Raw genomic sequence first — 22,543 nt, 5'->3', positions numbered from 1 at the left:
TCTCACTTATCTGAACATTCCATTTCATACTGCCTCACCCTCTCACCATGACTGCCCTGGCCTCCCAGTGTGTACGGCTGTCGTGACTGCATCCCTGCCTGGCTCTCCGCTCGCCGAGTACACTGGGGGGCAGCAGAGAAGACAGCGACGGGCCTGACACTGGCCTCAGACCTGCTCCTCACTGCCCCAGACAAGCTAGAGAACTTACACCAGCTAATTATACTCTCCGGGCAGTTTCCTCGTATGCAAAAGGGGGACACAGAAGGTCTGTAACATGCCCAGTGTGGAGCCTGCTGTCAGGTAATATCAAGGGGGGTCAGTGCCCTGGCGAAGGGCAAGCTCTCTAAAGTTCTGCCCCTATCTGCCACATGACCTGGCGAGAAACCTCTGCTGCCCAGTGTCCTCGTCTAGAAAGTGGTAAGAAAGGAGTGTCTGGCGACAGTGAGCACTGCACAGATGTGGGCTACAATCACTGTCCTTCCTGACCGCCAGGACTTAGCTCTGTATCCCACTGTCTCCTGCAGCTTACACTTCTTCCAAGCCCAGCAGTCTGCTCAGCTTAGTCCGGTCTTGCCTTTCAACTCACACTGCATTCTGCTACCAGACTGATCATTCAAAACCATCACTTTATTAACACGAATAGTCCCTCATGCAAGAAGTGCCTACGACATTCACCATGTGAACTCCCTCATCTGTAGCATGGAAGAGCTTCCACAATATGGCTTTGCCCACCTTCCTTTTCTTTTCCTTTTTTATTTTTCGTTTTTAACTTTAAAGTATTTTGCAATGGTATTATCGAATCCAGCTTCCTTTTCAAGTTTTCTCAGGACTTCCCACACCTCTGCTGTTCCCACCGCCGATTCCCGAGGGCCGCCACGCTCTGCGCCTGCCCATTTTCCGTCCGCACTGGGAGCACACACCTTACACCTCTTCCGCTTCACCCTCCTGGTCATATGTGATGGCCCTTCCCTGAGTGCCTGGGCAGTGGCGCTTTCTAAGCTGTCAAGCAGGCACACGTTATTTGTGGCACCTCTTACCATCATTAACTGTTTTACCTCCATTACTTTCCTCCCTCAAACCTTGATTTCACACTGAATTTAAGAACATGCCCTTCCTTTGGGTTCTCAAGCACTGCTTCCTCGGAACTGCTCCCGCGGGAGTCTCTGAGCTCGGGGGTGGGGGGAGGGAGGGGGGCATGGCTCTGTCCCCTCCCCGGCGCCCTGAGACCCTGAGGATGAGTGACCGAGAAAGCCCGGCATCTCATCCAAGTTTGTCTGCCTTCTATGCCAAGACACCCCCCAAGTGAATGCTTCATTCAGCTAAGTAAGGCACAGCTCTCACAAATAGCTTTCTCTGAACTGAATTTTCACCCATAAATAAGGTAAGTACAGGTCAGCTAGCCCCCAGACCTGAGCTCCCACATGGGGGGGCATCCAGCTTAATACTGTCTTCATCCCCCGAGACCAGCCGATACTTGAGCCCAACCTGGGCACACTGGATAATTACTGCTCAAGATAAAAGAGTGCCTCTTACCTTTTTGCTTCTCATATATGACAGGCGGCCCTCGTGAGCGTCAGGGTAAGTGCAAAACAGGTAGGTGGTGATGGCGTGCTTCAGAAAGGAGTCGCCCAGCATCTCCAGCCGCTCCAGGTTAAATCCATCACTAGCATTGGACAGGGTCAAAGCCTGGAGAATGAGTCCAGGGTTCGGGCCAAGAGTCCTTGAGGAGTACCCAGGGGCAGGGCTCTGCTCGGAAGCCGTCCTGTCTGCGGGCACTGTAACAGCTTCTGTAGTGCCAGGCACCGTGTCCACCGTGGGACTGCCATCTGAGGTAGATTTGTTAGCATTTCCATCAAGGTATTTATTACTCAGTAGAGCACATTCATCGCTAGGCTTGGGCTGGTTCTCATAATTGTATAAATTTTGAATTGGATATGAGGTAGTTGGTTGTACAGGTATTTCCTGCTTGTAGTAATTCAGCTGATTTCCTTGGCAAAAGTCTCTGTTAGCTAAATCATAACTGCCATTGGCAAGATTTCTATTGTAAGAAAGACCATTAATTGCTGTAAGGTCCGTTGAAACTTCGATCGGGAGTTTACCAGATGACTCACTGAACAACGTTCTGTAGTTCACAGACATTTGGTCATGGTTTTCTAGGGAGGGGGTTCTATTAGCACCTTGATGTGCAGCATTTTCAGGGACAACTGTGCTGTGCTTACAGTAATTATCATTTTCAGCTGAAGAGGAGTTAGCAATTGAGATGAAAGATTTACTGTCAATAGATTTTTTCCACCCGAAGTCTAAGTTAGGATATCTGCAAAGACATTATTATAAGTTTTCATCAGATCCTTCAAAAGGGCTAGGCTTAGAGTAAGAGAAATTTGAATAAAAAATAAAGATCCCTACAAATGTACTCCTACTTAAGAAGAAAAACCAGTTTCCAAGGCAGAAACCCACATTACTGGAAGTGTGCACAGCGTCAGCTGTGAAGTGAGACATGGTGTGCCCGCTGCTTTAACCCCCTGCCCTGCAGCAGTGTGGCAGTCAGATCAGGAGGCCTGCAGTCGTCTGAGGGGCTGGGATCCCAAACCCTGGTGAACCCGGTGGGTAACCCTGGGCAACACACATAACCGTTCAGAGCCTGAGCTTCCAACTTGGAAGAGGAGCTAACAACAGTTCCTACTATTCTATTTTAAAGTTCTTCAATCTCTAGAACCATCTTGGTCTTGCCAATTGGATAACCCAAATTAATTTGAGTGGTTAAACCAATAATTTCCTTAGAAAACAGAGACTTTACTAGTGGGAAGAAAATAATGTGGGAAGGAAATAATGAAGGCAACCGCTTTTCAATATGGATCGGATTTTGTAAGAGAAAGCAGTCTTAGAATGTCCACACAGTAACAAAGGCCTGTTTTCATTTTCAACTCAACCGCCATCACTGGGGGAAGACTGTTTCTGATCTCAGTTCCCCACCTTCCCCTGTAACTTCACAGAAACACAGGTCTATCAGCACACAGACTTTCACACAGGAATCAAAGCTCACATTTACGCCATATAATAGACATCCATGTTTTCTTAACCTTTTAAGAACCATTTTCTATAAAGTTAAAAGTTACACTTGCCCTGGCCGGTTGGCTCAGTGGTAGAGCGTCAGCCTGGTGTGCAGAAGTCCCGGGTTCGATTCCCGGCCAGGGCACACAGGAGAAGCGCCCATCTGCTTCTCCACCCCTCCCGCTCCTTCCTCTCTGTCTCTCTCTTCCCCTCCCGCAGCCAAGGCTCCACTGGAGCAAAGATGGCCCGGGCGCTGGGGAAGGCTCCTCGGCCTCTGCCCCAGGTGCTAGAGTGGCTCTGGTCGCAACAGAGCGACGCCCTGGAGGGGCAGAGCATCGCCCCCTGGTGGGCGTGCCGGGTGGATCCCGGTCGGGCTCATGCGGGAGTCTGTCTGACTGTCTCTCCCTGTTTCCAGCTTCAGAAAAATACAAAAAAAAAAAAAAAAAAAGTTACACTTAATTCAGTTCTTTGCCAACACGGCCCCACGGCCGGTCTTCTCTCGGGCCCCACGCAGGCATACCTGAAGTCCACAGGAAGTGCTCTGACCCCCACGCCAGCATCACTGGCCGTCTGGGCTCTCAGCTCCTCTGCAGTCAGAAGGCAGTGAAGGCGATAGAGGATGCTGGGGAGACACACTGCTTTTCTCCACAGTGATGCTGGGATTGGGTGGATAGCACAGAGTTCTGGAACCAGGATCTGAACACAAAAAATATGTGAACGGATAAGTATAAAGCAAACACACGAAAGAGTGAAAAACAAATTTAAGACCAATTCACTAATGGATAAAAACAAAAATACTGAGTCTTAGCAAAATCTTATTTTTAAAAATGTAGAGGAAGCAATCCCTGAAGGCCACACTGGGCCAGGGAGATCCTGGACTCACTGACGGGACTGCTAGGTAGGTTCACAACATCTAGCCACTACGCTGTATCCCTGAAATGAATGTCAACTTGAATTAAAAAACTGAAAAAATTTTTTTCAAATAATCCTTGAAGGCCAAATATGATTTATCTTAAAATTTATAAGGATGGTTTCATGATATAATTGTATCAATGGACCAAATATAAAAGCTAAGCCGCCCATACTTACCAAAAAGGCAGTCAAATAAAAGTCAACATAGTATCATTAAACCAAAACAAAACCTGAGGCTTGGGCAATTTCCAAAATATTTACAAGTCATTTAGTTCACATTTAGTCATTCTGTAAATTCAAAGGTTATCTTCAAAACACAAACTGGCCCCAGCAACCAGGACGTCACCTGCTTGTTCTGCAGACTCTCCCACTTGGCCTTCCTCTTCTCTGCGCTGCTCAGCGGGAGGGCTTTCCCTTTCTGGTTCAAATGGCGAGGTGTCAGCAGATTAAGTCTGTGAAAACGTCAACATTTTACAGACAAAAACAAGTGCGTCCTCACAGTGATTCTCCAACTTCCGATGCCTACAAACCACCTGAAGAGCCGCTTAAACCGTGCCCCCCCCCCCCCCGGCGATGCTGCACGCAAAGGATCTGATTTGGGAGTCCACAGATGGGCAGCAGACAGTGGGCCTCCACACGTGCCTACTGACCCCTGGGAAAACGGCCCGAGTGAAACTCCTCACCTTGAAGATGTGTGGTCCACATCCAGCAGCGGCTGGTTGAGATTGGTCAGGTCAAGGTTATACTTTGTTTTATAATACTCTGCAAAAGTTTCATACTCGGGGGAAGGAAATTTACTCAGTGGGGTAAGATCAGTGTACACATCAGCTACATAGAATCGATGAGGCTGATCAAAATTTCGATACCTAAAAAAGAAAAACAATCAGTAACTTCTAGTTTAAATCAACTGTCCTCAAAACAAGTTTTTATTCTGAAAATGCAAATATAATTTTTAAAGTAAGAGCTCAAAAAGTTAAAAAAATAACATTAATGAAAACTTTAATTGCAACTTATATACTACTTCAAGTGGATTTTAAAAAAATACATTTATATCAAGTAAAACCTAACTAACCACACTTCTCTAGTTCACTGTTATCTTTGTTCTAACTCTCTATGCTTTGATAACATATGGACACTAAACAGCACCTTTAAGTTTCCCTTAATTTCATCAATATAAACATTATAGGCCTGACTGGTGGTGGTGCAATGGATGGAGCATCAACCTGGGATGCTGAGGACCCGGGTTCAAATCCCCAGGGTCGCCAGCTTGAGTGTGGGATCGTGGACATGCTGGCTTGAGCCCAAGGTCACTGGCCTGGCTGGAGCCTCCACCCTGGTCAAGGCATATATGAGAAGCAATCAAAGAACTAGAGATGCAACTACGAGTTGATGCTTCCATCTCCCTCCCTTCCTGTCTCTCTCCTCTCTCTCTCTCTCTCTCTCTCTCTCAAAATATAAATAGATAGATAGATAGCTAGATAGATAGAAATAAAACTTCCAATATCCAAACCGAGCACTTTGTATGTTACTAACGCTAACCATGATGGACACCTGCCACATGAAATGTTATTATACCACTTATGATGCTGATAGTTTAATGACAGCTAAAATTTAAAATATGGCTTTGAGGCACACAAATTTAAAAAATCAGAGAAAGACTGTATTACAGCCATTCCTATTCTTTGAAAAGGAACTACACTAAATTTTATTGCTAAAAATCTCCATTCCCTAAATTTTTACAAAATAAAAAAAGCAGTCTGATTGACTATTTCCTTTGTATTTAATAACATTATTCCTTATAAAAACTCTCAGAGAGCCTGGCCTGTGGTGGTGCAGCGGATACACCCTCGACCTGGAGGCTGAGCTCGCTTGTCCTATGTGCCAGACCACAAGCATCAATGAATAACTATGAGTTAATACTTCTTGTCCCCCTTCCCTCTGTAAAATCAATCAATAAATCTTTAAAAAAAATTTTTTAAGAGAAATATTTATGATCAAATTCTAGAAGACTTTGGGGATTAACAGGATGGTGATTTTAAGAAGAAAGCCTGTCAACACCATTCAGATTACACAACCTTCACAAAGTAAAAACCTCTTCAACTACTGTGCTTACACTGTTTTCCAAGGAAGTAAACTGGAGAGAACAAGTTCATCCTGAAGAGATTCCCACTTTTAGCAGAAACATCAATGCCAAGAACACAGCCACTGACATTCCCATGTGAACAAGTGTCTCTTGTGCTGCCAGGTGTCACCAGCACCGTCACTTGCACTTCACTGCTTACCTTGGAATGATAACTGCGTCCTGGTAATCTTCCAATTTAAAAACAAAGGGTGTTTCTTTTGAATACTTTGTACTGGGAATGCCTATGCGAGCTTCGGATTTCTCAATATCTTCCATGAATTTAAAGTCAATGTCCAAAGTGCTGGAGTCATTAACTTGAGGAAGAAAAAGACTCTTCAGCATATTAAAATATAATAATAAAGATTCTCACGTAAGCTATGCATTCATATGTGTCTAATTTAGTTATCAAAGCAAGAGATTTCTGTAGTATATACAAAAGCTAGCTGTCAAGCAAAACTTCCACTTTCTAGCTAGTGTAAGCGAACACTTTTGAGTCTGGGTCCTTCTTACCGACATTCAGAGGTAGAACACAGTATGCTGAGTCAGCAGCTGTGGGTCTAAATTCTAGTGCAGGTTTTTCAAGGCGAAGAATATGTGAGAATATATACTGGTGGAGTCTCGTGATCAGCTCAAGCATTTGCAGAGACAAGGTGAAACCAGACTTCTTCAGCTCAATGGATATGGTGACCTCTCCAGAGCGGGTGTACACAGGAAAGTGCGGGATCTTAGCAAAAAGAAAAAGGAAGTACCTCAATGGTTACCAGTTACTTTACTCCCTTATCAATAACTAACTTCAGAAGAATGATGCTTTCTATCAGGGAACAGAAGAAACACCTCAATTTTGAAATAGTAAACTTACCAAGGTATAAAAGGCAGTCACTCTTATGTAGATTTTTCCTTTTTTAAAGAAACCAAGTATTTTTACCCTAAATTGTCATGAAGTGTCTTACCTGAGGTATGGGTTTGGCTGTCAGTATTCCAAAGCATCTTGTGGTGTCCTCAGGGGGGTAGAGCTTCCGCCTTCTGAAGTTGAGCTCATCGGGTAGCGGTGTCGTCAGAACCATTCCTATCACATACAGGTAACAGGGCTGATCGGGTTTAGGATAGCTGTCCCGCAGACATTCTGGAATCTAGAATTGGAAAGAAAAATTAAGCATCAAGCTCAATTATAATAGCCTCTTTTCCAGATGTTGGCAAGAAAACAAATTTACTCCTGGCTTTACTAAACATTGACGGGGACAAGCTAAGAAAATAAGTGAGACACAGGACCACTTAATTACTTAAATTGCTAGAGAGTAAGCATTTCTCAGGCTGGGATGCAAGGAGGCCCAAGCTTGCCTACCTTAGCATGCACTATTGATTATACAGCTCTAACTAGAAGCCAGACTCAGGATGCTTTAGTGCAGGGGTCTCAAACTCACGGCCCGCCGAACAATTTTGTGCGGCCCGCAGACTAATCCACGAAGTTCAAAATATTTTGGATAAAATTAAGTAAGCCTAGGGACCTACTTGTATTTTTCATTTCTCTAGCATCCTAGCTAGATATTAGCTTAGTTAACAGCAGTTGTGATGCGAACTACAGTTTCTGGTCGTTTTGTGACACTGAGTAAACTGCATGTACGATTGGGCTTGTTGTACTGATTTTTTTTTGTTTTCAACTGCAGTGAGAAAAGTGTTGCATAACAGTTGCCTTTTGTAGACTTAGTGCAGCCCGCCGAACGGCTGTGATCTTGTTCTGCGGCCCACATGCTGAGTTGAGTTTGAGACCCCTGCTTTAGTGCATGAACCCTGCCACAGGTCAGCCTGGACACAATACACTGACCCCTATGAGGCCACACCCTAACTCCAGACAAACATCTGTACTTAACATCCGCCCGCGTGCCCTCATCTTGAGCAGGCATCTTTTCACGTGTCTATTTTATCACACAAATCCTCTTTGGTCTTAGCCCCAAACATAAGTAAAGCAAGAATCTCACCGCGACGGTGAATGAAACAAAGAATAGCTCTTTAAATAAAATAAACTTGTTCTGGATAGAATGTGAAAGGTGAGTCCAAGAATCTTTTTTTTTTTTTTAATTTTTTATTTATTCATTTTAGAGAGGATAGGGAGAGACAGAGAGAGAGAGAGACAGAGAGAGAGAGAAGGGGGGAGGAGCTGGAAGCATCAACTCCCATATGTGCCTTGACCAGGCAAGCCCAGGGTTTTGAACCGAAGAATCCTTTTTAAAAAAATAGAAAGATGCAATGTCTGAGGAGGGAAGAACGCCCAGAGCTGTAGGAAGGCGAAGGGGCTGATCGGAGAGGAGGTGTGAATGGGGGAGCTGAGCAGCGGTCCAGAGGGGGCCAAACTGCAGGGCTTTCAGAAGCCGCACAAAGGAACCCAGAGCTGACGTGGCAGGAGATAAAAAGTCAGAAAGGCCAGCTTTTTACTCAGTTCTAACCAATACTAACTGCTTTTGGGTAGCACTGTCTCCGTTTTGTGGAACCTGGTCTGCCTGGGACACTGGTTTCTTCTTCATCATGCAAATCTAGTTCTTCTTCATATTTAACAGTTTCTTTCCCAACTGGCATCAAATGGTCATCCAGTTCACCTAAGAAGTTTAAAGAGAATTAACATGAACAATACAAATTTTGCCTATTAATTAGTAAATAATACAGAACAGCACTATGTTAAGAAGCAACTGGAAAAGTAATGACAGCTAAAGCATCTCTGCCCTTAATAAAAAGAAGTTATCGAATGTGACACTTAAGGCAAAGTCTATGCTGACATTCATATAGTCAACATAAGCAGAATTATAAATAAACGGTTCTAAGTTTCAAAAATAAAAAACATCTGAACAGGAAAACAGCACATCATGATCACTTTACAAAAGCCATGGAAAGAAAAAGAGTCTTCCCACTTTTAAAAAAGGAAATTAATTTGTGCACTAATATAGAATAATTTGAGACTGCTGCACTAAACCACAAACATTCGTGATTCAACAGTATGAGAAAACGCCATGTATTTAAAAGGAGTGTGTGAAGCAGCAGGAAGCCCAGGCACCTGCAGTTCCGCTGTGGGAACAAAGCCCCTCCCTCCGTACAGGCCCTCACGCCAGGGCCCAGTCACACCCAAAGTCACCAAAGCACGGCCAGCACAACGCGTTCATAGCTCCACAAAGTCTGCAGACCAACAAAAGCCCCTGATAGGCTTGTGTTTTATAATGTTTTTAACTATTTTTACTTGCATGTGCTTTTCAAAAGCTTACCAATTTTATGCAGCTTTTCACAGCAAATAAGAGCTACAACTCTTTCAGCCAACCGTATACAGCTCATTGGTGGACCCTGAAAATAACAGAAAACACTCTATTGTGTATGCACAGAGCTACACTACCATTAACAACTCAAACAGCGGGGAAACCTCCGCCCCTGATACCTTTCAGTGCAGACTCACCAGAATAAAAAAATCTTTATTTCAAAAAAGGTCGAGTTTAAAAGAAATCCTAATCTCCTTATCTAAAACAGCCATCTTAAAAATCTTCCCAGGAAAAACTAAATAATAACTAAGATATGACAATATTGGTGAATCTGGATTTTAACAAGATTTTAACGTATTTTATTTTCACTAATTTACAAGTATGTAACTAAAAAAATAAAGATATATCAAGATATGACTATAGCATACATATTAATGGTACTGAACAACTTTTAACATATTATAGAAATAAATTAGATTGGAATATCTGGAAATCAGCACTGGGACCAAGGACAGCAGTTACTCAAAGGCAGATCCTCAAATCAACAACAAAATCAGTAGAGGAGCCCAATTATATTTAATGAATCCGGTGTCACTGTACATAGCTAAGCCACAGCTGAATGATCCTGTCAAAAATGTCTCCATTAATCAGACCTTAAGAGGCAACTTCACAGGTCATATATTCCAATTCTAAGAGTCTCTAAGCTATATAGTCTATTAAAGATGTAAACATGTAGTTGACTACAAAAGAGATCTATATATCTACTTTTTAAAGTAGATTTAAAGCCAAATTTACCTGTAAGTTGCATAGGTTCAGAGAAGCTGAAAAAAAATCCATTAATGACATAAGTTAAAGGCACAATTATTTCTTTTTCTAAACTTACAACAATGGAGGCTCGAAGAGGTGAGTTAATTGGCAGATAAAGAGTTGAATAGAATGTACCATCAGGCAACTCTCGGGTCCTACATTTAGGAGCTAGATGAGTAAACGGATCACTTGGTAATCTAGCACAGTATCTGTGAAGAAAAAGAAATCCTGATGCTCAGTCTACAACTGACAAACAGATGAAAATATTTGTACTGATATTCACACCCTCAGGTTTGAGTTCTTACGTCCCTCCTCCTCTCTGGAGTGCTATCTACGTGTGCAGTAGGAGCTTCATTGTTTCAAACTTTCAAAAAGATGGGACAGTGCTAATAGAAATATCTGCGATGATGCATGTCACTGTCCAACAGGGCAGACACTGAGCCCCTGAAACACGGAGAGAGCAGCTAGAGAACTAACCGCTTTATTTAATCTTCACTAAAACTGAAATTTGAATTTAGCCACGTATGTCTAGTGACCACCATGATGGACAGCGCAGAAAATGTTCTGAATGCATTATGAGAACACACTACCAGTGTCTGTTCCTTAACAAGCATATCGTTGCCAGCCACTGCCGGGCCTGTGCAAGGAAGGCATGGGACAAGGGTGGAGGGCCAGCCCAGTACTGACAAAGGAAGGCCTGAGAACAAGATCACAAGCAGCAGCAGCATAGGAGGAGGCTGCCACAGGGCAAGAAGCTAGCTTACAGGAAGCCGAGGCCGAGCAAGGAGGCTGCTGGGACAGGAAGGTAACCCAGAGGGGCCAGGACCCCGGCAAGGAGGGCCCTGGAATGGGCAGCAGCCCTACAAGCTGAGGGCCTGAGCAATGAGGCAGGGCACCCAAACAAACATGATGGCAGACCTGCAGAGCAGGAGACAGGCTCCATACAGAGAGATGAACGTGAAATAAAAGTCAATGGGAGTCATAGTTCTCACTCTCGAAGAAGCCAGGAACAAGATGGGAAAAGAGGAAAGCTAGAATGAACCTTCTGGTGTCATACTAAAAATGTAGGTAACAGGTAAGTAAGCAGTCAGATACAGAAATACAGATGTAAATGCATATGTGAAATACATATGTCCATGCATAAATGTATTTTCTAGCTCTGTCTACTAAAGAGTCTGGTAGCAACAATCCTCTAGTGGCAATGAACACCTCTAATGTTCAGATCTTTGTTTATAAACATCACTCATTCACCACTAAAAGGAACCAGGACCTTTTGCAGAAACAGCCAATATATAGTCTGGGGCAGAGAAAATAAGAGCTCAGCCCAGCCCAGAGATTTTCTACCTTTTCACACTTGAGGACCTGTGACCTAGCCGGCCAGAACAGAAACACAGAATGAATACAGCTTTATCTCACTGTGCAGAACAGGGCAACAGGGTACAAGCTGGTGCTTGATTTCCGCACTCCACACGTACAATGCACTGACTACGTAAGTTTGTCCAAATGCTTTGTCTACTGCGCGTGACTCCTAAGTGCTCTGCACGATGCAAAAGTTTGTCTGAATGAGGCTGCAAGTTCCAAAGATGTCTAAGACAACTTCAATGGTATTTTCATCGATGAGGTAAGCTGATAAGTGGCCATCACCCTGAGTGTAAGCGAATTCGACTAAGATCACTGGGTCTCCGATCTTCATACAACATCAGGGTGGTTAACTCTTTCGCAGACCAGCACAAGTCTGCAGACTGGCAGTTGTAAAACTGGTCTAGAACATCCTGGTATGCCATTAAATAAGGAAGTGTACAGAGAATATCAGTGACATGTTAAAAAGACATGGAAGCTAGTCTGAAGGGGCTCCCACTGGCCAAAATTTTAACATCAAAATAAATAATACATGAGATTCTTTATAATAGATTATAATAGACTATAACCCATTGAATAAAACAGGAGTCCATTAGTTCACACTGAGTGACAGAAGAAAGCTCTCCCTTACAGTAGAAGGCCAACTGATAAATGCAGAAAGAAAATGGAATTAGAAAATCACCATTCTACAGAACTAACAATCAATTTAGGCAAAAAATATCAAGAGATTTTTAAAGCAATGGGTCAAACTGGGAGGAGGAATAAATTTTATACAGTCTCTCCCCGAAATTACTCACTAATTGTAAAGGGGGAAAAGGTAACTTTATAGTTGCAAAAGCTGGCGGGCCTTACAGAGGTGATTGAAGTCAGCACTGCCAACAGGAGCACCAACTGCCCCCAAGTGCCTGACAAAGGGAAATGAGACAGGTGCCGGCCAGAGATGCCTGACCCGGGTCCAGGCATGAGAAGCACACATAACTCAAACTGAAAAACAGGCCACCAAGTGGCTGGTCTGTCATCTTCAAAAGCTTCAAGGTCAGGAAAGCCAAGGAGAGACTGAAGAATAGTTCCAGGCTGAGGGGACGAGAGATGATGGAACAGACTCAAGCCATGACCCTGGATGGGATTCCTTCACTACAAAGAACATTCTCATGAAACTTGACTGGGTCTCTCTGGGTGAAGGGTACACGGGAGTTGTAGTATTCTTGCAACATTTAAAAGTTTAAAATTGTTTGAAAATAAAGTTAAAAAGAAAATCTTATGGTTGCCACTCTTGCATTTTGCCTCCAGATGAAATTTATTCTTATATATAATCTAGACATGTATCTGCCTTTCTTAGTTCTTAGAAATGTTATCACCAACTCAGGACAAAGTAAATCAGGACAAAGTAAATTAGAACATACTCAAAAATACAAATTAACTTATCATCATCTTAAATTATTGCTGATTAAAATTCAATGTCTCCCAATATTCATGACACAGAATAATAAATTTCAAATTCAGAAAAATATTAATGAGCACTATAAAATGAAATCTAATTAAAATAAGCACACCTTCACTATGTCAACCTTGTCAATGAGAACTAAACATTTTACAGCACAATATTGTTGCTGCCTCTTGACCAGAAAGAAGAATAGGAAAAAGCACCTTTTTTCTTTCTCTTATCAAAATATTACCAGCCATAAATAGAAAAATTGATGATGGTTTGCAAAAGGTCAACAACAATACAATACTTACAGGTTCAGACTTAAATCTTGCAATACTCAGAGGTTTTCCATGCAAATGAGTTCAAACAGTACCTATTGATGTGTCCAATGGCCGTGTTGATTGTGACTCGTGGACCACCATCATCGGGCCTCAGCACATACGGTGGGAAAACGTCATCGTCATCCACAACAGGCTCAATGTCAGTCTCACTAGTATCAATTGACTTGGAACATTTGTTTCTCAAGATCTGAATATTTTAAACACAGAATATGTGATAAGAACAAATGCCTTCTTTGCCATATGTGGGTTGCTATCCTTTGTACAGAAAAAGTTCCTTTGACATGAAACCTCTCTCTTCTAAAGATGCTTTAATACTTCAAAGTCACCTGATGTAGAAAATTTCTCCCAATGCATTCCTCCCAGCATCAACCATGTGGAGACACTCACCATACAGGTATAACAATGTTTACAGTGTACTGTACCTACCTACATACACTCACGCACACACGCACGCAGATAAACCATTCTTTCATTATTACAGGATCTCTCAAATCACTCCCCAACTCAAACAATCTCCTGTGCACACTAACATTATATTTTCCAGGCTTTCTTCCACAATAATCCATATAACCATTTCTACAATCTTATTGTAAGCTTTCAAACACTCGATAAAATATTGCTGGCTCTTTGTAATTATGTTCAACTTTTTTATAATGTACACATTGCACACATCTACTGAGGCCATTCTCTGTAGATAAACCTGTTTTTATCTATTTCTATGCACATAAAAAATAATTTAAAGATAAGGTATTAATTTCTGGATTTTACCTTTTCAATGGCTTTGTATGTTTTAAGGTCTTCCTCAAAACTCTGTATTTTGTCTGTATCTGCTAACATTATGTAATTGGAGATTGGGGCCCGTGCTCTTCCCTTAGACTGAACATAGGATCGATACTCCGTGGGCAAATCAAAACGGACCACCAAGTTGCATTTTGGTATATCAACACCCTCTTCCACAATACTTGTTGCAATAAGCAGGTTGGTCTCATGTGCTCGAAATTTCCTAAGTACCTGAAAAAAAATCCACCAAAAAAGGCAATTCTAAGACAATCTCTAAAGAAAACAATGTAGTAAAAGTTAGCAACAACTCTCATTTCTGATATACACTCTGGGCACTCCCAAAATTTTAAGGCCAGGCTAAAGAAGATGACATCAAACAAACTCCAGATGCATGAACACATGGGCGAAGAAACTGATTTAACTACCGTTTCCAACTGAATGTGACTTGAAAAAAGTGCCTGTCAACTTTACAGAAGCGTCCACGTACAAATCAGAAAGCCTTCAGGGTGCAGTGGCTGGCTTCTTCAGTGACCACAAAAGAATCGAGCCAATGAAGGGAGCAAATAAACCCCCTTCTTGAGTCCTGCTGGCATTCTGGCCCCCATCAATGATATCGTATGTCAAAACTGACTAAGAGCTCTATATCAGCTGGAGTTTAAAATTATAAGGGAGGCATTATTTTCTTGAATCTTGGGTATTTTCAACTACAGAAATCAGAATTAATTAAAAATTAAAGTGGTCACTTTTCTCTTACTAGATTTAAAATAGCATCACTTCCCAATCCAGGATAAGTTAAATAATAAATTAATTGGGTTTTAGACAGAGCTATCAGACTCTGACCATGGGACTCCCCAAACTAGAAATATCAATAAAGCTATGATGTATAAAATGACATCAACGTGAATTATTCTACTTTTAAGTTAAATAACAAACTTTAATTAAAACACTTTTGTGAGCTAGAACATTATACAGTATTAGTTTTTTGGCATCTTTACAATGCTGTTTTCCTATGTTAAAATCTTAAAAAGCATGAAAATAAGCCAAAATCTTGATGGAAAAACAAAGCAAACCCTCTCTAGAAAAGGCATTCACTTGCTGCTGCAGAGTGCTCTGGAGCGGCTGGGCCACGGCCGACACGCGCTCTTCCGGGACGTGCAGCTGGCGCCGTCCGGGCCATAATGGAAACGCAATGGCTGATAGCGGTGAAGACAGAAAACTGATTCACCAGACAGCACCCTCAGAAGAGAAAGCCACCCTGATTCTGAACAAGCATTCCATAGCCCAGAAAATGCTGAGGAACATGAAGACAGGCAGTTCCTGCGGGCAGAGTGGACCTGCGCACGTTCTGAAAACTGTCAGCGCACAATGATTTTAACTGAAGTTACCTCCTCCTGTTTTCTGAATTCCGCTTCCATCTGTTTGTTACGAGGCTGGTTCTTTCCGATGCCGTGTCCAGTTATGAAATTGCTGCTGATGTAAGCCAGCTCTGGGTCTTGTTTGCCAGCTTCCTTTATCAATCTAAGAAAATTACATACATTCTAAAGTTAAGCACTGGTGAGGGGAAAAAATTTAGACCCTATTCATAAGATCTCCCTTAAAATAGAAATGTATGTATTTTTTTTGCCAGTATATCTAACAAAATAGTCTTGGTATTTTTCCCCCAAGTAGTATGAACAGAAATCACTGCCACTCTTCACTGAGCAGATCTGTGGACCCACACTTACAATACCAGACAGAGAGCTGATTTACACTGATGAACAGAATGGTCACCGTCTCAAGCTTTCTCATTTGGCAGCGATGACTACATAGAAATGTGGCCTGGAAGGGTCCAAGCGAGGCCGAGACACAGGACTTCCTCCTGTGTCCTGGCTTCAGGCCACACGCTCTGAAGCCCAAGCCCGACCTGGGCGGCAGTCACGCCCTCTTCGCGGCCATGCTCACACAGAAAGCACCCAACTCCCGGCCCCACAGAGAGAAACTCGACAGCGCAGGAAAGCTCATCTCCCTCTCTACGCAGGACAGCTGCAGCTGTATGTGAAGAGAAGCCTGGTAAGGTCTGATGGCCCCACCCTGACACTCTGTCCCACTGATAGCAGAGTTCCAGGGAAAGAACGCTTGCACCTACGACCAGCATCTCCATTCCCAACAGTTCCTGCCCCCAGGCACTGCCCACGGCCCTGGGGAGCAGATACTGGCCTTGGCCATCACAGATACTGGCCTTGGGCATCGCCATCCCAGAGCCCCTCGCGCATCCTCTGATGGAAGAGCACGACTCTGGAGCTCTCGTCCCTCCCTCTTCCTGCCTGCCCCTCTGCACTAACCTACCATGCCCGTCACCCGCAGCTGGGCTTGCAGCTCAGGAATGGGAAAGAGCTACAGGAGGAGATCACATTACATGTACAGAAGGTTAACAGTTAGTGTTGCCATTACAGCTATTTTGGAAATATCCACATTCAAAAACTCAGCACACAGGATAAATGGTTCCACACCTGATGTAAGTGATTCCATATGGTTCTTCTGAAGTCATACAACATAGTATAAATTCCTCCTAATAGAAAATTGCATTTTTAAGTCAAACCATTCTCTTTTTTTCTCTTTTCTAAATACATGAAACAGACTAATATCAAAGAGCTGGAAGAAACCTTGAGTGACCATCTAAAATATCGTTCTGCCTCCAAATCAGCAAAACCCTGGAATGCCCACGTTAGTCTGAGAGCCTGTCTACAATCCAAGTGTTTTAAATGTTCAGAATCAGAAACTTCCTTAATATGGTCCAAGCTTTGTTTAGTTGCCATAATAAACACAACACCTGCAACAGAAAGCAGTGCCACATGCAAACAAACAACATGTCCTGCAACTTAAAATACGAAATTATCTTAGAAACAGTATGTACTTACAAATTTTAGTTCATGTAAAAGCATCAATCTGAATGCAACAGAGATTAAAACAATGTATTTCAAGTTACTCTTAACTAGGCAAAAACATCTTTTACTTTGCCAAAATGATCTGTTTGGGAGACTGCAATTAGCTGAGAAATGGAAGCACGAAAGTAAATTTCTCTCTCCTTAATGAAACTCACATAAATACTGCAGAAAACAGAAGAGACAACAAGCACATCACAAACAAAATCTCTTATAAGCAATAATTAAAGGCTATATACCTAGGCTGATAAAATATATACATTATTTCTCGTTCAAAGAAAGAAATGTTATTTCTTTTGATCTAGGTTGAAAAGACGCCAAATCGTGTGCCCAAGACAACGCCGTAGGCCCCAGGGAAACACCACAGGTTACTGTTTCAGGGGGCTCACCAGCGAGCAGGACAGACTGCCTGGAGACCTCAGGTTCCAGAGGATGGGAAGACAAAGTCTGACTCGTTTCAGCTTCTGACTAGTTTATGCGAGCAGTTCCACAGCAAGCCGTACGAGCAACTATGGTGCCATCCGGTGCACAAACCTTCTGAAGCTATCTGTAGAAACTGGTTATTGTTGTTTTCCTAATTTCAAATCCATCAGACACCAATATTTTTGTAAAAGTCCATCGAAATTAACTATGAACAAAATGAAACTTTAAAATCACGACTGTGTATCACCTTCAGCAGACAAGCTGCCGCAAAGACAGTTTCTGGATGCTCACCCCCATCTCTGCACCGAGCTTAGCACAGCTGATGCTGACCCTTGGGGCAGGCACACTGGGTGCAATGCACGCTGCCGACCCGATGATACTGGAAAGAGCATGGCACCACGCAGGAAATGTCTGCTAGATCGCAAGAGCTAGTGGATGTACTATTGACAATTGTGATTTGACTAAACCTGCTAATTTACAGGCAGCCAGAAGGGGGGAAAACTTCAAAGATACAAACACATCATCTAAAATGCCTGTGGGTTACTGAAGTATGTAATCAATAATACCTTTAATAACAGCCTTACTCTTTGTATTTTCTTATCAGTGTGAGAAAAGTAAAATGTAACTACTTTACGATCTTACAGAAACACTATCATGGAGAAGTGTGATAAACTAACACTTCCCCAAGTGTACCCCCAGGTGTGGGCACAGAGAATATAACTATTTTACGATCTTACAGAAACACTATCAGGATAGCTGTGATAAACTAACACTTCTCCAAGTGTATCCCCCTGTGTAGGCACAGAGAACTTGAGAATTAGCACCCACTGTGTGCTAGGTGAGAAAGCCACTTTTACATCCAATTTTGCTTATTACTATCCCAATAGGAGAGGGATATTGTTACTATTTTACAGACACAGAGGCTGAAGCTTTAAGAAGTTAAATAACTTTCACAAAATCCACATCTAAAAAGTGAGGGAAATAAAAGGAACTCCTTGGAGGAATGAGCGGTTCTACAGCAGCGCAGGGAATCCAGTGCCTGGGTGTCCTGCAGCACCAGAGGACAAGGAAGTACTCACAACACAAAGGGAGGAGCACAGCAAAGGCACACGCGAGCCAACCCCAGCGACGTGCAACAATGTGAGCAACAAAATAAACCACCTAGTGTGAGATTATAACCCCCAGTGTAACAGACAGGAATCCAGACTGACACAAGAACATGATTCAGGAAATATAAATAGGTAAATAGAAGAAGAGAGACATGTTTTCCTAATAGAATTCCAATAATACACATAGATGCACCCCTTTCCAGGAATGGAGCTTAATCCCGCCCTCCCAGGATAAACTAGACTTGGTAATTTACTTCCAAAGAATATAGGAAGAAATGGGAAAAATCATAACTATAGTGGAGAAACCTAGCAAACATTAGTATAATCTTGTGATAAAGTTTAACATTACCAGTGATGTTTTATGTTGACTCCATGAACCCCCTTCTTTAATGTCAAGAGAAGGGCACTTCATCTCGGTGGTCTTCTTCCAAATCCTAAAGGCCCCAGTCTAACACTGAGGGAAACATCAGACAAACTCAAACTGAGAGGCATTCTACAACATACCTCCCCAGTCCTCCTCTAGGCTGTCAAGGTCAGCAAAGACAAGGCAAGACTAAGAAACTGTAATGGACCAGAGGTAAGGAGACATAGCTAAATGCAACAGGGTACCTTATATTAAAAAGAGGATATTAATGGGAAAACTGGTGAAATGCAAATCAACTCTGGAGCTCAGTTAACAGTAATGAATACACCAGTGTTGGTTTCTTGGCTGTGACAAATGTACTGTAACAGAAGATTTAACAATCAGCGATGGGGAAGCCTGGTGAAGGTACGGGGGAACTCTGTACTATCTGCAACCTCTGTGGAAACAAACGGTAGTAGGAAAATGCAGTTCTTAGGACAGATGTGAACCCAGGTTTGTCCAATACCAATGTCACAAACCTAGTGAACTGCAGTGAAAAGAGCGCTAGACTTAGAGAACAGAAGCCATTTTCTCAATACCAGTGTTAGTTTGGGGGAGTCCTAAACTGAGTCTCAGTTCCTCATCCATAACACGGTAAAAACATCTCCTTCCCACCTCACAAAGCATCCTGAAATTAAAAAGTACATGTATATAAACTATAAACTATATATATACATATATGTGTGTGTGTATGTGTGTGTGTGTGTGTGTGTGTGTGTATATATATATATATATATATATAGCCAAAGAAGACTACGCATAGCTACACTGTATATATTGATAGAAGTAGTTGTGGTTTAGTTATTTTAATTAGGAGAGGAGAAAATTGCCTGTGTAGTCCATGAAATTGTTCACTGAAGAAGGGGTTTTCCTCCCATTAAGTTGATGGAAGGAAAGAATCTGGATTTCAGGAAGTTTTTCTAAGCTTATTAAAAGGCTAACTGAAACAAGACCTCTATTGTATATTTAATTAGCTGCCCATAAAAAGTCAACTCTCCAACCACTCTGGATTCATCATCCAACACTAAATTCCAGCCACATTTTATGGGAGTTGATCACAATTAATCTGATCCTCAAAGTCAATAGGAAGGAACTGGTTTCTGATCAAACTTTTCAGGCTACTACCCCTATAATGAAAACTGGCCCACCTCTACACTTAAAAACATGAAGACAAGAGTGGTAAGGCAAAAAATTACCAACCAACCCCCCCTTTCTCCTCCCCAAGCCCCGGAAAATCTATTTCATTCTTACCTCATCCTGTAAGGGGGTGGGGAGCATGTCCCCAGCCCCACCAAGAACTGTGCTGACAGAAAACCCTCCTGGCCGCTGACATGCCTTCCTCCCCCGCTAACCCCACCGCCCTTCTCTGGGGCTGTCTCCTGGTGGCCTGCCCGCGCTGAAGCACTGGGCTAGTTTCTGCGACACCCAGGGGCACTGTGACTGCAGAAAGAATGGAAACCAGGAGGCAGGAGAGCAGGGTTCTTGCACTGTCTCCATCACTGACTAGCAATTGAACTCAAAGCAAACCACTTTCCCCTGAGGCCCTTTCTCTTTTTTATAAAAATAAGTGGGTTGGATTAGATAGTCAGTGAAGCCCCTTTCCAACCTTAAACTTCTGATTTCAGTGTAATTCACTACCTCAAGTTATTTTACTTGTATTCATCACAAAAATCAGGCCCAATGACTATGAAAATTACCAGACTGAAAACCACCAGATGACGACCCCAGAGTCCAATTTCTGGTTACTCAAGTAAGTTTTCAAAAATCCCAAACCAGTCAGAAGCAGTTTAGAAAAAAAAAAAAATCCCAAACTGCCTCAGGAAACAAAGCTTAATTTCTCCTCAGAGATCACTACTTGCAGAAAAGGCTCTTGGGGATCGCCTCTGGCCAACAAATGGATCTCACAGAAAAGTAGATTGTCTGAAGCACAAAATAAGAACCTTTTTTTGGTCCTTACAAATAGCAGAGCATCTCTGCACACACCAGAGGAAGCAGCACCAGGCGGCCAGCCGACAAGCTGCAGTGCAGCTCTGCGCCAGCGCGACGCAGGAAGGTCATCTCTGCGGGGCACAGCCTAACGTGGAGTCTCTGTTACCTTCGTCCATAGTCTCCAGATTCTTCCAACCTTTCACTCTCTCCTGATTCAGAAAATGTTAATCTATATAGTCCACGAACCAATTCAAACTGCAAATCCAGTTGTTTTAAACTTTTTCCACCGCAAACTTGTAAACCTGAATCAACATTTGCTAGGGTAAAAATGAGCCACAGTAACACCGAGGGAAACTGACGCAGAGATTGCCTTCAGGAGACAGCTCCCTGTGGAATGCCCAGCACCACGCCTCAGACCCCGCAGAGGAACAGCACCCATCTGGGAATCGAACACCGCACACCACTCAGAGGGGGCTTCCTGCGCGTGCACTGTGCTGTGCTGTCCTTGCTCTCTACTCTAGAGGGATTACAACAGCTTTGCGTCCTTTAGAAAGTCTCTCAGGCGTGTGAACCCTAGCCCTCAGGAAAGCCACTGGACACACCTCTCCCCGTGAACCCCGCGTGCCAGCCCGCAGTGGTGGTGCTGAGGCGGGACGCTCACAGCACCCCTCTGGCTCGGAACGCCTTGCCAGCAGGCCCCCTGGCAGAGCAAACGGCCGCTGCCACGTTCTCCCCGGGGAAAGGTGCCTCCTGAGATTTACCTGTTTAAGACAACTGCTGTGTATCTTCTTTCCACAAAAATAATTCCGCATAAAATATTGGTAAATGGAGAAGGAAAATTTGTCTCTGGTTTCTCCTTCTCTTCAATTTCTTCATCCTCATCCTCATCCTCAGAATCACTCCAAGACACGTAATTATCCTGGTTCCTATTATTGTACCACTCGACGCTTTCGAACTGCTGTCGCTCATATGGTTTATATTTGCGCAGGATTTCCAGCAGTTTTATCACTTTAGGAGTTACAAATTTCAGGTCAAGTGAGGCAGGTGAGAAGTGCTCTTCACATAGTGCATGGATTTTCCGTAGGAAAGTGTCTGTAAACAATAGGAACTTGCGGTGCAGCTCCTCCTGTTCGTGCTTGATGTACTTCTGCAGTTCTCTCACCATCATCCCCGCCACCTTATCGGCACACCAGGGGCCCAGGACCACCAGCACGGCGCGGCAGTCCGACAGGATCTACAAAAGGATGTGAAGAGCCAAGTGTTAGACAATAATCGTGTGGCATTTCCCTGTGGGGTTAAGTGGGGTTTACACGGTCTTCCATCTGCCCCTTCAAAATAAGTTCACCCCACTAATATAAACACTGAGGTTAATTCCTCAAGATTGGGAGGAGAGGCCCGTGGTCTTTTCAAGTTGCATTTTCGTGTGTGTGTGTGTGTGTGTGTGTGTGTGTGTATACACAGAACCATTCTTTTGTTTTCACCAGCAAAATAATCAAATAATAGTAATTAAAAGAAACTTAATTTTAGATGTAATTAGTTAGAAGTACAACTGAGTTATTTACTTCCAAGGAACTATGCAAGGAATTCCACAGCAGAGTCATTTCATTTAAGGTATCAAAGAACCAGACAACGGCCCTTTAACTTTATGCCCACAAACCATGCCTTCCAATCCTAGCTCAGAGCAGAGTGTAAATCCACAACGAGTAACAGGCATCTTCTGCAGG

General features: G+C 43.0%; 1 protein-coding gene across 10 annotated transcripts in view; it reads right to left on the bottom strand.

The window, feature by feature from the left end:
* DICER1 (dicer 1, ribonuclease III) overlaps positions 1 to 22,543 on the bottom strand; it is a 69,589-nt gene that overhangs the window by 14,928 nt on the left and 32,118 nt on the right. For all 10 annotated transcript variants that reach the window (XM_066276408.1, XM_066276410.1, XM_066276407.1 and 7 more), the window contains 14 exons: positions 21,581 to 22,053; positions 15,420 to 15,552; positions 14,023 to 14,265; positions 13,287 to 13,441; positions 10,205 to 10,337; positions 9,334 to 9,409; positions 8,537 to 8,676; positions 7,036 to 7,215; positions 6,596 to 6,809; positions 6,246 to 6,399; positions 4,647 to 4,829; positions 4,310 to 4,415; positions 3,572 to 3,747; positions 1,534 to 2,314 (listed from right to left, as the gene is read on the bottom strand). In XM_066276408.1, coding sequence (XP_066132505.1) covers positions 1,534 to 2,314; positions 3,572 to 3,747; positions 4,310 to 4,415; positions 4,647 to 4,829; positions 6,246 to 6,399; positions 6,596 to 6,809; positions 7,036 to 7,215; positions 8,537 to 8,676; positions 9,334 to 9,409; positions 10,205 to 10,337; positions 13,287 to 13,441; positions 14,023 to 14,265; positions 15,420 to 15,552; positions 21,581 to 22,053 — 3,147 coding nt within the window. The remainder of the gene's footprint in view (positions 1 to 1,533; positions 2,315 to 3,571; positions 3,748 to 4,309; positions 4,416 to 4,646; positions 4,830 to 6,245; positions 6,400 to 6,595; positions 6,810 to 7,035; positions 7,216 to 8,536; positions 8,677 to 9,333; positions 9,410 to 10,204; positions 10,338 to 13,286; positions 13,442 to 14,022; positions 14,266 to 15,419; positions 15,553 to 21,580; positions 22,054 to 22,543) is intronic.

The sequence above is a fragment of the Saccopteryx bilineata genome, chromosome 4 (genome assembly GCF_036850765.1).
Source record: "Saccopteryx bilineata isolate mSacBil1 chromosome 4, mSacBil1_pri_phased_curated, whole genome shotgun sequence".
Lineage (NCBI taxonomy): Eukaryota > Metazoa > Chordata > Mammalia > Chiroptera > Emballonuridae > Saccopteryx > Saccopteryx bilineata.
This window is presented reverse-complemented; position numbering and strand designations above follow the sequence as displayed.